The sequence below is a fragment of the Erythrolamprus reginae genome, chromosome 1, assembly GCF_031021105.1.
Source record: "Erythrolamprus reginae isolate rEryReg1 chromosome 1, rEryReg1.hap1, whole genome shotgun sequence".
NCBI lineage: Eukaryota > Metazoa > Chordata > Lepidosauria > Squamata > Dipsadidae > Erythrolamprus > Erythrolamprus reginae.
The window spans coordinates 328,745,971-328,763,352 of NC_091950.1; the positions used below are offsets into that span (position 1 = coordinate 328,745,971).

General features: G+C 41.4%; 1 protein-coding gene across 3 annotated transcripts in view; it reads left to right on the plus strand.

Moving 5' to 3' along the window:
• Positions 1–16,590, plus strand: part of PACRG (parkin coregulated) — a 326,732-nt gene extending 310,142 nt beyond the window's left edge. For all 3 annotated transcript variants that reach the window (XM_070733825.1, XM_070733824.1, XM_070733823.1), the window contains one exon: positions 16,126–16,590. In XM_070733825.1, coding sequence (XP_070589926.1) covers positions 16,126–16,286 — 161 coding nt within the window. In that variant the 3' untranslated portion in view covers positions 16,287–16,590. The remainder of the gene's footprint in view (positions 1–16,125) is intronic.
• The last annotated feature ends 792 nt before the right edge of the window (positions 16,591–17,382 follow it).

A 17,382-nucleotide genomic window follows, 5' to 3' on the forward strand; every position in this document is an offset into this window, starting at 1 on the left:
ATGCATTCTTTAACCAGCTGCCATTCCCCAAGATAGTGGTTAATTTTGAAAAAAGTTTTTTTTAAGCCTGTATCAGTTCTTCTAAAAGCACCGCAACCTGGATTTACTTACTTACTTACTTATTTCCCTCACAAAGGTTATGTTCTGTGGGAACCCTGTTAAGTTTGCTCCTCCTTTTCTGTGGGCACATACTTTCTCAGCTCTTGCATTCTCCGTCTGTTGCAATCGATTCTAGGAAAGAAATAAGGGTAATAACCTATCAGTGAAGTTGATCTTAAACCTTCTTATTAGTTTCCAGCCACTTTCACAATACATATATAAAAAAGACAAGCCTGCTTGATTTTTCTTATTTATATAAGCAGGAGTTATCAACAAACAGTCTCAATCCTACTTGATTTTCTAGTCAGTTTCATAATCCTGGTAAAAACAGTATTTATCTTGATTTTCCCTGCTTTGAAAGTGATAACACTAGCTTCATCTCACTTTCCAGTCCAGGGTATGGCTATTTTTCTTCTTCCACGTGTAGTTAGAGATTTTATATTATATGCCACAACCATGGTTAAAGCTATTGTGAATCCGGCTGCAAAAAATGCCCCCTGCCAAGCTGTCCTTCCTGCATTGTAACTAGCAAAGGCTTTTTAACAAAAAAATAAAGATAAACAGAATGGTGCTTTCTCCTTAACAATTGCAAAGACTTGCTATGTTGTTGTAAATGGCCAGCCACAGCCACACAATGACAATGTGAATGAAATGCCTTGTAGGGGTATTTTTTCCTCTTTGTTTTTTGAGGAATGGAGGCAAGAAAACTTTTGTTGCTGAGGGTCAGAGAGAGCTCAGTGGCAAAACACTTATTTTTGAGAATATAAAAACTCTGATCCTTTGCAAGAAGAAGAATTCAGCATTCCCGTTCTCAAGCTTTTAAGGCTGGAAGAAATGAAAACAGTGGAGCTGAAGAACAATTGAAATTTGGGCGAAGATAATAGAGTGAATATTTGTTCAACTTGTGCTGTGAGAGTGAGAGAGGTATTAAAGATAGATGTTTGTCCATAAAATGGTTGAATGTGGGCATCTGGGCTCCTACCTTTGTTAAGAAAAATATTTAAGCTGGAATTTTGCCATCCATTTCAAAGGCTCTTCAGAAGTCTCTTTGAATTCTCTTCTTTTCAAATAGGAGCTGGGCAGCCCAAAGTATTAAAATCTTGAGACGCGAGTTTTCTGTCTTTCAATCATTCCAGTTTCAATTTACTTCCTCCATCACGTCTGAAACCCTGAGAAAAGGGGGGGGGGGATCAGCTACAAGGTCAAGTGTGCTGCCACTGATTTAACAGATGTTTGATCACAACCAGAGGTTTAAACATCTTAAACAGACAACTGTCACCCCTATAAGTAGAAGAATAAGAATATCCATAGTACATTTTCACGCTAAATAACCTCTATAGATATTAACAGATTTTATTCTGCACTGGAACTCATTTCCTTCTAACAAGCTTTATGTCCAACAGCAATCTTTTCCACGGACATTCTAATCTAAACCAATAATTCTCAACCTTTCCCTTCTTGGATCCTGCTCATTTTATTAAAAATTAAGTCAAAAGGGGATATAGGTTTAAATGCATTCGAAGGTCAGGAAACCACTTACCGAGACAAGAAAGTACAGTAAAAATGTTTTAATAATATTATGGCCCAATTCAGACTTGCTTTTTTTTCTTGCTTCTTCTCCTTTCCAGTAAAAGAAAATTTGTAAATTGGGTGTAAAGATAAAATATTTCTTTCAGAAGGGGGTAGGAGGAGACATTTCTAATTTAAAAAAGAAAAGAGGAGGGGGATTTCCAAAGAACAGAGACAAATCTAATTTACACCAATCCGTTTACTGTACTTATCTGATTCTTTTTATCCTTGCCTACCATCCTTGCTTCTATCACATTCATATGCCACCTAAAGAACTGTCATTATTCTTTAAATTTCTCACACTACTTTCTTTGAGGATCTCATTAACGTCATCCGTCCACCTCTCTTACTCTTCCCCTTCATCTTGACCCCTTCATTCTTCTTTCATATATCTTCAATCAGTTTCTTTATAATCACTCCATTGGCTTTGCTTCTTTTGTGTTAGTCACCGACTTTTGAATTCAATCCATATTCATTCATCACTCATTTATACTTGACCTTATTTCTTTTTGCTTAATTGCATCCACTTTTTAAGTAGCCCATTTGATTGCATTTAACTTCTATGTCTCTTGACATACTGAACTCTCATTTCCATATAAGAAGTGGACAAAAGCATACTTCTACAGATAGCCATTTTTTTTCCTTTTACATTCATTGCGGTAGATAAATCAGATACTATCTGCTGTTTTTCTGCCTTTCTACATTGTAAATGTTCTGCATCTATTTCCCTATCCTTGGTAAATGTCCTATAAAGATATACAAATTCATCTCCTTCATTTATTTATTTTTTGCCATTTATATACAGCTTAAAATCATTTAGTCCATTTTCCATTCAAATGCAATTGGTCTCTGAAACATTGTTAGAGCCATCCTCATCACTGGCTTGTGCAGTAGCAAGTTGCATACAAAACGTTGCATATGTTCACATCCACAACTGACACAACATTAAAAGCGCCACAAGTTGTGCACAGTGTACATGCATCAATAAAGATATTAAGCAATGAGTAGAATCTTTATACTTTTTATTTTACTATGTGGTTAGTGTTGAGCTATTCACCACATATTCCATTTATTCTTATATATGCTTTATTTCAATCAAAAATCACTCTTGTGGGATTTGGCAAGCAGTTCCAACTCCAAAATCCACAAAGTTTTAATATATTTATATATTCATATATGGCTGAAGAACAAATCTCTGATCTGCTCATTCCCTCCTTGATATAAAGCCAGACTGTATCTCTGAAAATTTTGCTCAGTGTCACCTCTCATAACATTTCCTTCCATTGAGATTTCATTACAGATTTTCTGGTTATTCTGGGGGGGGGGGGGGAATTCCCCATAAGTATTCTTGAAATTATCAAATACAGTTACAGACTTCCCAACAACACTGAGGAATTTGGATAGCCATTTCATGATCAAACCAGATTCCTCAGTTAATGTTTCTCCTGTTACACCAACTACATTTTTAGTCTTTTTCAATGTTTTCACAGCATTTTTTAAAACGTCGCTTTTAGCAACTTCTACTCCATTTCCCCCCCTTACATACTGACATTTATACTATTAGTGTCATTTTTACTCTGCAAAATTTCATTCCCTAACTCACAGAGAATATTCCTTCCAACCTTCACTCACATTAATTTCATTACCAATAATTTCCTCAATTTTCTTCTTAAATTGTTCGTTTAAGGGAGGTTCCTTGTTGAGCCTTTTTCATCCATTTCTAAATCATTTTTATTCCATCCATATTGATCTATATTTTCTCTCTTTTATTTCTTTCTTGTTCTCTTTCATTATATACTTTACAATCATCTTTTTTCCTGGTATGTACAATATAATTCCCCTGTCTTCATTTTTACAACAGTGCTACTCTTTTATGTATCATTTCTCTTCCACAGTCTCTTTCCCATCATTATTTCACCAAGTTTTTTCATACTAGCACACTTCTATGGCATTCTATAATGTTGATGCTGTTCACCAAGCCATCATTTGCACTTAGTCTTGAATCTGCAAATTGCCTAATCATTTTTTGTATCCCATCATCTTGTTCTTACCTATCTATTTATGGCATTTAAAAGAATAATTCCTCAAGCCCAGCCCATTTGTTCAAAATGTTGCACAGTTTTTCTCCAAAGTCACATGTGGATCTTTGATTAGTGCCATTGATTGGAATATAATATATAACTATCATCAGCCTGTGAATTCCTATTTTCTTTCTTTCATTTAAAGCACTAATTCATGCACCTCTTACATTCCAACTCAATCTCCAATATGCTACAGTCATCAATGACCTTGTGAATATTGATCTCCTCTGCCCATGCTGGCTTGATTGACATTTTCACATAATGCTTTTTTGAAAGATAAATTCAGTTATGAACCTTAGTTACAGTAACTTAAGAGCCATGATCGCACAGTGGTTAGAACACAGTATTGCAGACTAAGTCACTGTTTACTCCAGGAGTTTGATGCTGACCGGCTCAAGGTTGACTCGGCCTTCGATCCTTCCAAGGTCAGTAAAATGAGGACAAAGATTGTTCAGGAGTAATAGGCTGACTAATAGGCTGACTATGGCTAAATTGCTTAGAGAGGGCTGTAAAGCACTGTGAAGCTTCATATAAGTCTAGGTCAGTGATGGCGAACCTATGGCACAGGTGCCACAAGTGGCACATGGAGCCATATCTGCTGGCACACGAGCCATTGCCCTAGCTCAGCTTCAACATGCACATGTGTGCTGGCCAGCTGATTTTTGGCTCACACAGAGGTTCTGGGAGGGCGTTTTTGTCTTCCAGAGAGTCTCTGGGGGAATGAGGGAGGGCGTTTTTACCCTCCCCTGGCTCCAGGGAAACCTTTGAAGCCTAGGAGGGTGAAATACAAGCCTATTGGGCCCATTAGAAGTTGTGAAAGGCCCTTTCCAGCCTCCAGAGGGCCTCCAAGGGGCAGGGGAAGCTGTTTTTGCCCTCCCCAGGCACTGAATTATGGGTGTGGGCACTCGTACATGTGTGATAGCTCGTGCCCACACTCTTTTGGCACCCGAGGAAAAAAAGGTTCTTCATTACTAGTCTAGGTGCTATTGCTTTTGCTGTTGCTACACTCATGCCATGTGCAATATTACTTGCTAATAGTAAGCCCTTAGTGCTGGTGATTTTGGATAAGTGTCAGAAGTGGAACCAAAGCTCAGTTTTACCCCAAATATGTTCATGTTGTGCTATGTAAGTTAAAATATCTAAAGATGATTTGCAAGTCAACATATTGTTGATTCATTTCTGCAAGGAGGAAGGAGGTATCTGCAGTGTACTGATGCAGAAATGTCCTCTTATGTGTTCTGTCGGGCTCTCTGGTAGAATCCTCCCAAAAATTCACAGGTACAAATTTCAGACACACACACGTTTGAAAATTCAAAACAATGTTCGTTATAATGAAAATTCACTTAAACTAAGCCCTCTTTTGGTATAGCAAAGAGCACTGGTCTCCAAACAAACTGGTAATTTATACAAGTCCCTTATCAGTCCTGTGATACTTAGCTTGCAGCTGTGAGGCAATTCAAAGTCCTTCTTTCACAAAGTGAAACACACTTTGCTCTGGTTTAGTTTCAAAGCAGGGAAAAATCAGCACACAAAAAGTCAAAGTCAGTAAAGCAGTCATGAAACATAACAAACGATCAGATAATCCTCCACAACGGGCAAACCCACAGGCTGCTATTTATAGCAGCCTCACTAATTACCACAGCCCCACCCAACCACAGGTGGCCTCATTTTCTTTGATGATAATCTCTCAGTTGTTGTTGCCTATGCATCGCTCTCCGCATGTGTGGCTGTATCATTAACTCTTGTTCTGAATCCAAGGAGGAGCTAGATAATTGATCTCCTTCTGAGCTGTCTGCCACACTCTCATCCTCCCTGTCACTCATGTCTTCTTGGTCAGAGGAGCCTTCCACCGGGGGCAAAACAGGCCTGCAGCATGTGGATGTCTCCCCCGCATCCACAGTCCTTGGGGCAGGAGCTGGGCCAGAACTAACCACAACATTATGGAAATGGCAAAGGATGGCTCTTCAACCAAATCCCCCAGCAGTAGCCACTGACTCCTATTGGTTCTCTATAGTTCCAATTTAAGGATTGCCTTAGCTCACCATCTGAAACAGCACTTAAGAGATAAGACAACAGAAGCTACCTTTAAATATAATAAGCACCTTTCCACAGGTAATAACAGATGCCTTAATCTAGAAATTGTTGATTATCTGAGCTCTCACTATTTCTAATTCCAGTGGCCTAAATCAGCAGTTCTTTTATGTGTTGAGTGAGTATTTTCCCCCCCTATGCATAGTAATAATAACTGTTCTGCTTCCTAGGACAAGATCCTTTGCTTCATGCTGTGCCTGCTAGACATTTCACTTTGGGAGCCTGGCAAGACAGATGTGGCCTCCAAATTTTTCTTCATGTTGATTAATTCTCTGCCACTGAGGGAAACTTCAGTAAACAGCTTGAATCCAATCCAGGTTCTGGCATCATAGAGACAGCTATTTCTTTTTAGTTACCCACATGTTCACCATACAATAAATAACCCAGAAATAACATTACACGAGAGACAGGCAGGCTGAAACTGTTGTGCATTGGTGACAAGTTTTTATCCTCTCCCCGCTTCAATGTTTTCGTTCTAATTATTATTATGACTAGATATCTAGCCTTAGGTGTGCTGAGGAAATCAGTATGACTCATCTGTCGAGTGGTAGCAAATGCTGGGGTGGATGTTGTCCTGGTGGGTTAATCATTCCCAACTTTGCCTTAAAGATTTGCTAATTCCCATAGCTGTGCAAAGCAGCTATTGTGGGCTTAGTGGGTGACTTCTTTGCTGAAATAGCCTTTTGGCAATGTCGCTTGTAAACTGGGTCATGAAATTAGAGAAAACAATAGCTGTCTTGAGGAGAGAAGCCTGGCACACAGCATACATTGTCAGTAACGATAGTCTGAGCCTCCTTTGGTGCCATTCTTTATGGGGCTTCTCTTAGTGTCAGATTCTTTTACTTTTTTTAAAAAAAATTATTATTATTATTCAATCCTCCAAACCGCACTATCTTCTTCTACAGTAGAGTGATTTTGCTACTCTGGCATCTTTCCCCGTAATTTTCTGGACAGGAACAAACTATTGGCACATCTCTCATAAGTAAGACCGCAGTGGTTTGTTAATTCCCTCTCTCTCCAATACACGCGTATAATTCGGTGCCTCTTTTCTGTACAATACCTAATATTTGAGAGAGGGGGTAGAACAAGATCCGTTGCCAGAATTTAAGGTAGTCATCCTCCTCAAAGTCAGTTTGGGAAGGTTGAAGCACAGTATGTTTTGGCAACCATTGGCACCAAATGAGCGCTCCCCTCCCCTTTCGGTAAATGATGAGCAACCTGTGACCGACATGCCACTTCCCAACTCCAAAGGATTCTGCATTCTGTAATGAGATCTCTCCTCCTCCTCCTCCTCCTCCTTTTCCTTGAGCACCAAAATAATGATAGCACTGGGTATATTCAGACTGAAGTAGGCATACCATAACTATTTTGAGATGTTGAAAACAACTTGCATCTGGCTTGGGAAGCCTGCTGTTCTCTGTCAGCCCCTGACTTTGCCAAGCAGAGAAAATGGGGTCTGTCTTGAGACATTCCCAGCTTGGTGCTGTTGGAGTATCCCCGATGGTGTGCCTATAGTTAGAATGTAATCTGCAAGCTTGACCCAATGTGTCCTTGAACTTCAATTTCAACTTCAGCTTTTTCTTTTGAAAGAGTTGTTTAAATTTCAAGCCCCAAATGAATGTTCTTCCTTGCTCTTTTCCTAACAAATTAACGATGCCATGCCATGCCCTGCCCAAGATAAATGATCTCAAATGAGAACACATAAAGATGTGAACATGAAGGAGACACAGTGACATAGTCTTTATCTTACGATACCTATGGATCTGTTTGTTCTACTTCAATGTATTTACCTTTCTTTTCTAATTCTGAAATATTGTATGCTGAGAATGTCATTTTAAAGACCATGAAATATCCTTATGTAGTTTAACTTTAGAGACCAAGAGGTAAACTGACTAGAATAGAATAGAGCAGAATAGGATAGGATAGGGTAGGTAGAGTGATGTAGGGTAGAGAGGAGGATAGAGTAGAGTAGAACAGAACAGAATAGAATACAGTGATCCCCCGATTATCGCGAGGGTTCCGTTCCAAGACCCCTCGCGATAATCGATTTTTCGGGATGTAGTGGTGCGGAAGTAAAAACACCATCTGCGCATGCACGCCCCTTTTTCCATGGCCGCGCATGCGCAGATGGTGTTTTTACTTCTGCACCTGGGAAGACCCAGCAGCTGAGGAGCCGCCTGCCTGCCCGCTTGTCCGCCGCTTTTCAGCTTGTCCGCCGCTTGTCCGCTTGTCCAGCCGCCGCTTTTCCGCCCGCCGCTTGTCCGCCGCTTGTCCGCTTGTCCGCCACTTGTCCGCTTTTCCGCCCGCCGCTTTTCCGCCCGCCGCTTGTCTGCCGCTTTTCCGCTTGTCCGGCCGCCGCTTTTCTTGTCCGCCCGCCGCTTGTCCGCCGCTTATCCGGCCGCCGCTTGTCCGCCGCTCTGGGAGTTGAAGACCCAGGGAAGGTTCCTTTGGCCGCCCACCAGCTGATCTGCTCGGCAGTGCAGTAGCAGCGAGGAGCCGAAGATGGGGTTTCCCCGTTGCCCACGCAAAGGGGAAACCCCATCTTCGGCTCCTCGCTGCTACTGCGCTGCCGAGCAGATCAGCTGGTGGGCGGCCGAAGGAACCTTCCCTGGGTGCCGCCCGCCGCTCAAGAGCAAGAGGGGGAGAGATAGAGAAAGAGAGAGAAGGAAAGAAAGAGATGAGAGAGGGAGGAAGAGAGTGTGAGAGAGGAAGAAGCAAGATAGAGAAAGAGAGAAAGAAAGAAAGATGAGAAAGGAAGGGAGTGACGTCATCGGGTGGAAAAATCACGATATAGCGTTTCGCAAAGATCGAGATCGCGAAACTCGGGGGATCACTGTATAATTTTTACTGGCCAAGTGTGGACACAAAAGAAATTTGTCTTTAGTGCATATGCTCTCATTGTACATAAAAGAAAAGATACATTTGTCAAGAATCATGAGGTACAACACTTAATTATTATCAAAGGATACAAATAAGCAATCAGAAAACAATCAATATTAATATAATTCATAAGGATACAAGCAACAGGTTACAGTCATACAGTCATAAGTGGGAGGAGATGGGTGATAGGAACGATGAGAAGACTAATAATAATAGTAATGCATTCTCAGTGAATAGTTTGACAGTGGTGAGGGAATTATTTGTTTAGTAGAGTGATGGCATTCAGGAAACAACTGTTCTTGTGTCTAGTTGTCTTGGTGTGCAGTGTTCTATAGCATCATTTTGAGGGTTGGAGTTGAAACTATTTATGTCCAGGTTGTGAGAGGTCAGTAAATATTTTCACACCCCTCTTTTTGACTCGTGCAGTATGCAGGTCCTCAGTAGAAGGCAGGTTGGTAGTATTTATTTTTTCTGCAGTTTTGATACTTGTATGTAGCAAAGTGACTGGATCCAGGGCCAACCTATAACTTGTGTGAGCTTGTTACAGCAATGAAATCAGGTCCAGCCTTGAAGGTCAGTATATACCGCTCATCTGGATGTAAGGGTTGAAGCAGAAACCAGGTCAGAGAAGGAACTGTTAAATGCTGAGCAGATCCATGCCAATCTCAAGGCTGGGAAAGGAGTGGCTAAGAGTCTGTTAACTCAAAAGAGGAGGATGAAAATGCATAAGATTTAATCTCTGGGGTGACAGAGATATGGGTCTGATTTTTATACTCTGTTCTTCTGCATATACTGTATATGACTTCCTTCTAGTTTTTACAATGAAGACATGTATCCAGCAATGTGAAATCACTGAAGCTTTTGCTATTAATTCATGACTGTGAGGTTGAATTACCAGAAGAATAAATATTTACAACAATGCCTGATTCTGTATGGTCCCAGAAATATGAACCCCAGTTTTCTAACGATTAGACTGGGCAGGCAATGATTTTTGAAAGTCAGAAACAGATGGTACGACTGCCTATTAATCCCCTATTCATCTTTAAATGAAACACACTGAAGATGTGTTTCTCTTCTGTACTTTGGACACCATTCTTTCTCCCTTTTATGTTGTCTTGAATCCTTCTTTCCATTTGAGTTGCAGCTAGAGCAGAGGTCTCCAAACTTGGAAACCTTATGACTTGTGGATTTCAACTCCTATGCTGGCTGAGGAATTCTGGGAGTTGATGTCCGTAAGTTGACCACTTTGAAAACCCATGAGCTAGGCTAGGGCATTTCAGTTGACTGTAGGCTAATCTCAGCAATGTATCAGCTACTTTTAAAGGCAAGGTTGCTTCTTCAAACTGTTCTGTCGGGCTCTCTGGTAGAATCCTCCCAAAAATTCACAGGTACAAATTTCAGACACACACACGTTTGAAAATTCAAAACAATGTTCTTTATAATGAAAATTCACTTAAACCAAGCCCTCTTTTGGTATAGCAAAGAGCACTCATCTCCAAACAAACTGGTAATTTGTACAAGTCCCTTATCAGTTCTGTGATACTTAGCTTGCAGCTGTGAGGCAATTCACAGTCCTTCTTCTTTCACAAAGTGACACACACTTTGCTCTGGTTTAGTTTCAAAGAGGGGGGAAATCAGCACACAAAAAGTCAAAGTCAGTAAAGCAGTCACGAAACACAACGATCAGATAATCTTCCACAATGGCCAAATCCACAGGCTGCTATTTATAGCAGCCTCACTAATTACCACAGCCCCACCCAACCACAAGTGGCCTCATTTTCTTTGATAATAATCTCTCAGTTGTTGTTGCCTATGCATCGCTCTCCTCATGCGTGACTGTATCATTAACTCTTGTTCTGAATCCAAGGAGGAGCTAGATTATTTATTTATTTATTTTATTATTTAGATTTGTATGCCGCCCCTCTCCAAAGACTCGGGGCGGCTATAATTGATCTCCTTCTGAGCTGTCTGCCACACTCTCCTCTTCCCTGTCACTCATGTCTTCTTGGTCAGAGGAGCCTTCATCAGCCAATTCCACCGGGGGGGGGGGGCAAAACAGGCCTGCAGCATGTGGATGTCTCCCTCACATCCATAGTCCTTGGGGCAGGAGCAGGGCCAGAGCTAACCACAACACAAACTAGTCAATACTTACCCCTAATAGCTGCTATATCTCTTTTCCCTCCCTCCCACGGCTCTCATATAGCATAGCGGTTAAGATCTTCACTGAGATACAGCAAGTTGCCACTTCAAAAACCTAACAGAAACATTGTTTAATTACAGTTTTCCTTTAAAAAAAAAAACCCAGGACTTTGCTTTTTAAAAAATTCAGGTAACTGAAGCAGAAAAGTGTCAGCTGCAGCTCCCAGACAGAAAAGATTATGTGGCGTCTTTCTTAGTTTTGTTGACTTCTCTAATATTGCTGCTGGAATGGATGAATTGTGTTAGAAGAGCTCTTGAGTTTTATGGTTTAGACACCTGTCTGCTATTAACAAAAGTGAGCTCACTTAATGTCACATGAGCCATGAAATAACCTTCCAGCAGTCACCTCTCCAGACAGGGTTAGAGCCAAAGATATAAGAGATTGAAAAAGTCAGTATCTTATTGCCAAACCTCTAAATCATCCAGTGCTTATTGCCAAATTATTTTTGGTATGATTCTGAATATACTTCGGCATCGGGAGTTGTAGGATGCTCCCTTATATGGCCATGATTTATGAACATTATTCCAGCATTATCCCATCGACCGTCTCTGAAACTGCACAGAATGTTAATTTGGAAGTCATGTATGTTTCGTTGAGAGCGATGCCACTTTTCTATATCTTTGAGACCTATTTTCAAATACGCATCACCATGTGTCATCAAAATCCAAGAAAAATAGATAGTTGTCTACATTTACATGTACGAGGGTCGCCCACAAAGTAATGCACCACATTTTTCTTCTTCAAACAATTATTTACTGAACACAATGAAACTTACACACAAGAAAGAATGATGTTTCTGATACACTCCCTATTTTTGCATGTAATCTCTGCCCCGTTCTATCGCTTTCCTCCAGCAAGACACAAGGGGGTGTATGCCCTGTCAGTACCACTCCTTGTTCTGGTCACGAAGCCATTTCTGGACTGTGCGAATCATCTCTTCGTCATCCTCAAAATGTGCCCAGTGACTAACCTTACTTCTGTTGTGTTGTGGTTAGCTCTGGCCCAGCTCCTGCCCCAAGGACTGTGGATGTGGGGGAGACATCCACATGCTGCAGGCCTGTTTTGCCCCCGGTGGAATCTGCTGATTAAGGCTCCTCTGACCAAGAAGACATGAGTGACAGGGAGGATGAGAGTGGGGCAGACAGCTCAGAAGGAGATCAGTTATCTATCTCCTCCTTGGATTCAGAACAAGAGTTAATGATAAAGCCACGCATGTGGAGAGCGATGCATAGACAGCAACAACTGAGAGATTATTATCAAAGAAAATGAGGCCACCTGTGGTTGGGTGGGGCTGTGGTAATTAGTGAGGCTGCTATAAATAGCAGCCTGTGGGTTTGGCCATTGTGGAGGATTATCTGATCGTTGTGTTTCGTGACTGCTTTGCTGACTTTGACTTTTTGTGTGCTGATTTTTCCCCGCTTTGAAACTAACCCAGAGCAAAATGTGTTTCACTTTGTGAAAGAAGAAGGACTGTGAATTGCCTCACAGCTGCAAGCTAAGTATCACAGAACTGATAAGGGACTTGTACAAATTACCAGTTTGTTTGGAGACGATTGCTCTTTGCTATACAAAAAGAGGGCTCTGTTAATTTGTATTTTGGGTATAAAGAACATTGTTTTGAATTTTCAAACGTGTGTGTGTCTGAAATTGTATCTGTGCATTTTTGTGAGGAGTCTACCAGAGAGCTCGACAGAACATGTTGACTGCAGATTCTCCATAAACTGTACACAAACATTTATGATTGTTCCCAACAGTTTCTTTCTCTGCAGTGAGAAATTCAATGACAACACGCTGCTTGTAACGTACGTCACTTACAGATGCCATTTTGAAACACTGCTGCAGCTATGCTGTCTGAAGAAATGCAAAATTTACACATGCACTCCTGACAATTCAAATAATGCATATCTAAAGTTTTGCATTCATACCATTATTGTAGGCTGAGAAAAAATGTGGTGCATTACTTTCTGGGCGACCATTGTATTTCATATTTGCAACAGTATCTAGACTGTTTTTACTTGAATGTCATCTGGCAGCAAATATGCGTTCCTCATAAGCTCTTGAGCTGCCACACTGCAGAATAGATGAAAAACACTACTCTCACGTAGAACTTCTAATAACATCTATTCCTGACTTTGACTTAATTCAATAGCTTTTTTTTTAAGAAGAAAATTGGGTGAACTAAGATTATATTGCATTTTCTTCAATAGAAGAGTTTGTAACAAGCACAGCATCTTCTTTGCCAATTCTGCAGTCTTGAACTCAGCCTCCCTGAACAACTAGTTCTGGTGTTTGGCAGCAGCCAAAATAATTTATTAGGTATCCCGCTCTTGAAGTTCACTTATCAACTGTAAGCTAAAAAGCGACTTCGGCTCCTGAGATTGAAACCTGGCTGACCTGACATCCAGAACCAATTCATGATTCAGAATCTTCCTGGTATCGTGAAGAGTATTCTAATACCATCAATTTCATCAAGAAAGCAGGAAAAGGCCTCGCTTAGTGTTAATGAGAGCAGGATGGCCATATGTTCTCTTTTCCTGGGAACATTTCTCCATTTGGAGATTATTTTATGCAAATCCAATTTAAATATAAAAGCGTTAAGAAACCAGGAGAAGCCATGATCTTAAGGTTATTCTGAAAAATGAGCAAACAAAGCAGAAGACCGAGTCCTTTGGTCTTCTCATTGTTTTCTTTACTTCTCATTGTTTTCTTTACTTCAGTGAGATGTATTTTCCTGTGCAATTTAGCAACCAGATCTCAAAGGATCAAGATCTAACAACAAAGACAGCCAATAACAGTTATTATTTAAATTTGTATTTCTACACTAAAATTATCATGTACGAATCATGGATTCTAAATCTGTCTCTACCAATTCGCATGAGTGTCTGTGCAACATTTCTGCCCATGCTCAGTAGCTTCCCAGTAGGTGGGCGGAGCCTCTTTTGTTTCTAGGGTTGGCCTTATTCAGCACTAATTCAATTCAATTCAGTAAAATAGTTGACTGCCTTAGTATCAACTCATTATCAAGCAAGGTTGAATGTGGACCAAAACATTGGCCTGGATGTGATCAGATTCATGTCAATGTCCCTACAAATCTATGCTTAGATATTGGGCAGCCCCCTAACCTATGTAGGAGGGAATGCCTGGAGCCTGGGTTTCAGACAAACTCTATAGCAACAAGATGCATTTGAAGTGGCTCCTATTTTATATAGTCTCTGTACTCCTTCAATATATCCAGTGATGGGCCGCACATTTTTTTACTACCACATTGTGGGTGTGGCTTATTTTGTGGGTGTGGCTTGATGGTCATGTGATCAGGTGGGAGTAGCCATGTGTCTGGGTAGGAGTGGATTGCCGGCCATGTGACCAGTGGGAGTGGCTTGATGATCATGTGACTAGAGGTGGCTTAAAGATCATGTGACTAGCTTAAAAGTGGCTAATGTGACATCACTCATGTCAAGAATTTGGGTTAGGATGCCTGGCCTCTCCTCGCCTCAAAGAGATACAAGATATTTACTATTTTTGAACATTCAAAATATACTATTTAATCCTATATGTATACAGTATATGCCATATGTGTACATACATATTAAACACAGGCACTCAAAAATATACATTATCTACTATATGTAAGCTCCATTTTTTCTATCCCCACTGTGTCCCTCTTCCCCCCTCCGGTGTGTGCAATAGCCCATGAGTGAGTATATCCCTATTGCCCTATACACCAAGAGGTTTGGCAGAACATGCTCACCTGTCAGCAAGATGGAAGAAACTTTGCAGTCTGCCTGCTGAATAACTTCCAAGAAAATAGACCTGGATTCAGTGTTAGTAGGGGGTCAGAGGTCGACCTCAAGGTTACTCCCTTGTGGGGTGCCTCAGGGGTCGGTCCTCTCCCCCCTACTATTTAATATCTACATGAAACCGCTGGGTGAGATCATCCAGGGGCATGGGGTGAGGTATCATCAGTATGTAGATGATACCCAGCTGTACATCTCCACCCCATGTCCAGTCAATGAAGCAGTGGAAGTGATGTGCCAGTGCCTGGAGGCTGTTGGGGTCTGGATGGGTGTCAACAGACTCAAACTCAACCCGGATAAGATGGAGTGGCTGTGGGTTCTGCCTCCCAGGGACAATTCCATCTGTCCATCCATAACCCTGGGGGGGGGAATTATTGACCCCCTCAGAGAGGGTCCGCAACATGGGCGTCCTTCTCGATCCACAGCTCACATTAGAGAACCATCTTTCAGCTGTGGCAAGGAGAACGTTTGCCCAGGTTCGCCTTGTGCACCAGTTGCGGCCCTATCTGGACCCTGACTCACTGGTCACAGTCACTCATGCCCTCATCACTTCAAGGTTCGACTACAGTAATGCTCTCTACATGGGGCTACCTTTGAAAAGTGTTCAGAAACTTCAGATCATGCAGAATGCAGCTGCGAGAGCAATCATGGGCTTCCCTAGGTATGCCCATGTTACACCAACACTCCACAGTCTGCATTGGTTGCCAATCAGTTTCCGATAACAATTCAAAGTGTTGGTTATGACCTATAAAGCCCTTCATGGCATCAGGCCAGAATATCTCCGGGACCGCCTTCTGCCGCACAAATCCCAGCGACTGATTAGGTCCCACAGAGTTGCCCTTCTCCGGGTCCCATCAACTAAACAATGCCGTTTGGTGGGACCCAGGGGAAGAGCCTTCTCTGTGGTGGCCCCGACCCTCTGGAACCAGCTCCCCCCAAAGATTAGAACTGCCCCCACCCTCCTCGCCTTTTGTATACTCCTTAAAACCCACCTTGCTGTCAGGCATGGGGGAATTGAAACATCTCCCCCAGGCCTATACAGTTTATGTATGGTATGTTTGTATGTATGTTTGCTTTTAATAATGGGGTTTTTAATTTAAATTATTATATTTGTTATATATTGTTTATTATTGCTGTGAGCCGCTCCGCGTCTACGGAGAGGGGCGGCATACCAATCTAATAAATTAATAAATAAATAAATTCATATTATGACATTTCCTGCATTTCTAGTCATACCAAAAGTGTGGAAGAAGTTATCCTATGAATGTACCGTTAATATGCACTATGACATGTAGCCGAAAAAAGTTGATGTTGGGTATAATGATCCTGCTAATCTGTTTTGAAAACCCCTAGTGGTGGAGCACCCACAACCACCTACAACCAATCTTCTTTCTGTCTTTTTTTATTTCAGTGAACTCTGGCGATGGCATTGATTACAGCCAGCAGAAGCGAGAAAATATTGGAGACTTGATTCAAGAGACACTGGAAGCTTTTGAACGCTATGGTGGTGAAGATGCTTACATAAACATAAAATACATGGTCCCAACTTATCAGTCATGCCTGTTAAATTAACAAGAATGATGCCATGAGCACTTTCCAGCTCGGTCTAATGTTTTGGTACTCATTCCATCCCCAACCCTGCCCCCAATATACTAAAAAAGCAGCTTCTGGGACCTTAAACTCTTTAGCTCTTCAGTACAAATGTGAGCCTGTCTTTCCAATGCATAAATAGTGCCTGTTTCTTGGATTACAATGGTGTGCTGTGCTTATTTGTTTGGCGAAAGAATTGCTTCTTTATCACAAAAGCAGAGCGGAGCGGGTGTCAGAGTCAAACCTTCATTTGTACGGACAATAAAACTATAATTTTCATACGCAATTCGGCAATTGCTCTTCTGTGTCCGCTTGCCCTGGAGGCGATGTCCCAGGCTGTAACAAGGAGAGTTTATGCTGAAACAATCGTTCAGCAGTGGTGCTCTAGCAGCTGGGCAGAATAATGGGCCCCGACTTACAATAAAACTGTTGAGCATCTCTATGAATTACAGGAGGGACTTTTGTACAGCCCATTAGAAAGCGCCTTCATAAATGTAATTAATGTCAAACACACGTGTCATCCAAGCTTCCAGGTGTTTGCCTTTTTTCCAAAAAACAAGATGCCTTCTTATTTCTTTCTTTCTCTCCCCCTATTTTTTTAAAAGTAGCATGGCAAGAAAGGAAAATGGATCTGCCTGAAAGCAAAATTTTATAGTAACCGTGTTGTCCTGTGGTTTGTCTAGAAAGGCAATAGGTGTTTGCAAAGATTCTAAATCTTTGTGACTGGCTATTTATAGGACTCTTCCTCCGGGTTATCTACTGCTTCTGTTGGCTGAAGCATAAGCCCACGCCATGTTTATGATGTATAGGCACAAGATTTTTTCCTCAGATATGACAGGCCAGGCTAATGAACAGGCAGCTTGCAAAGGGGATCTGGTTTCCCCAAAAAAGATAGCTGCTGACTGCTTATGCAAGATGTTCTTTCAAAAAAATGCCTAGTAGACCGTATTTCCATTGTCCTGTAGCACAGAAGTCAAACTCCCCATGTCACATTGATATCACGTAACGTATTGCGACAATTTTTGGCTGTAAGGAGCTGGAGTGAGCGTGGCTTGCCTGTGACACATCCAGCCCATTG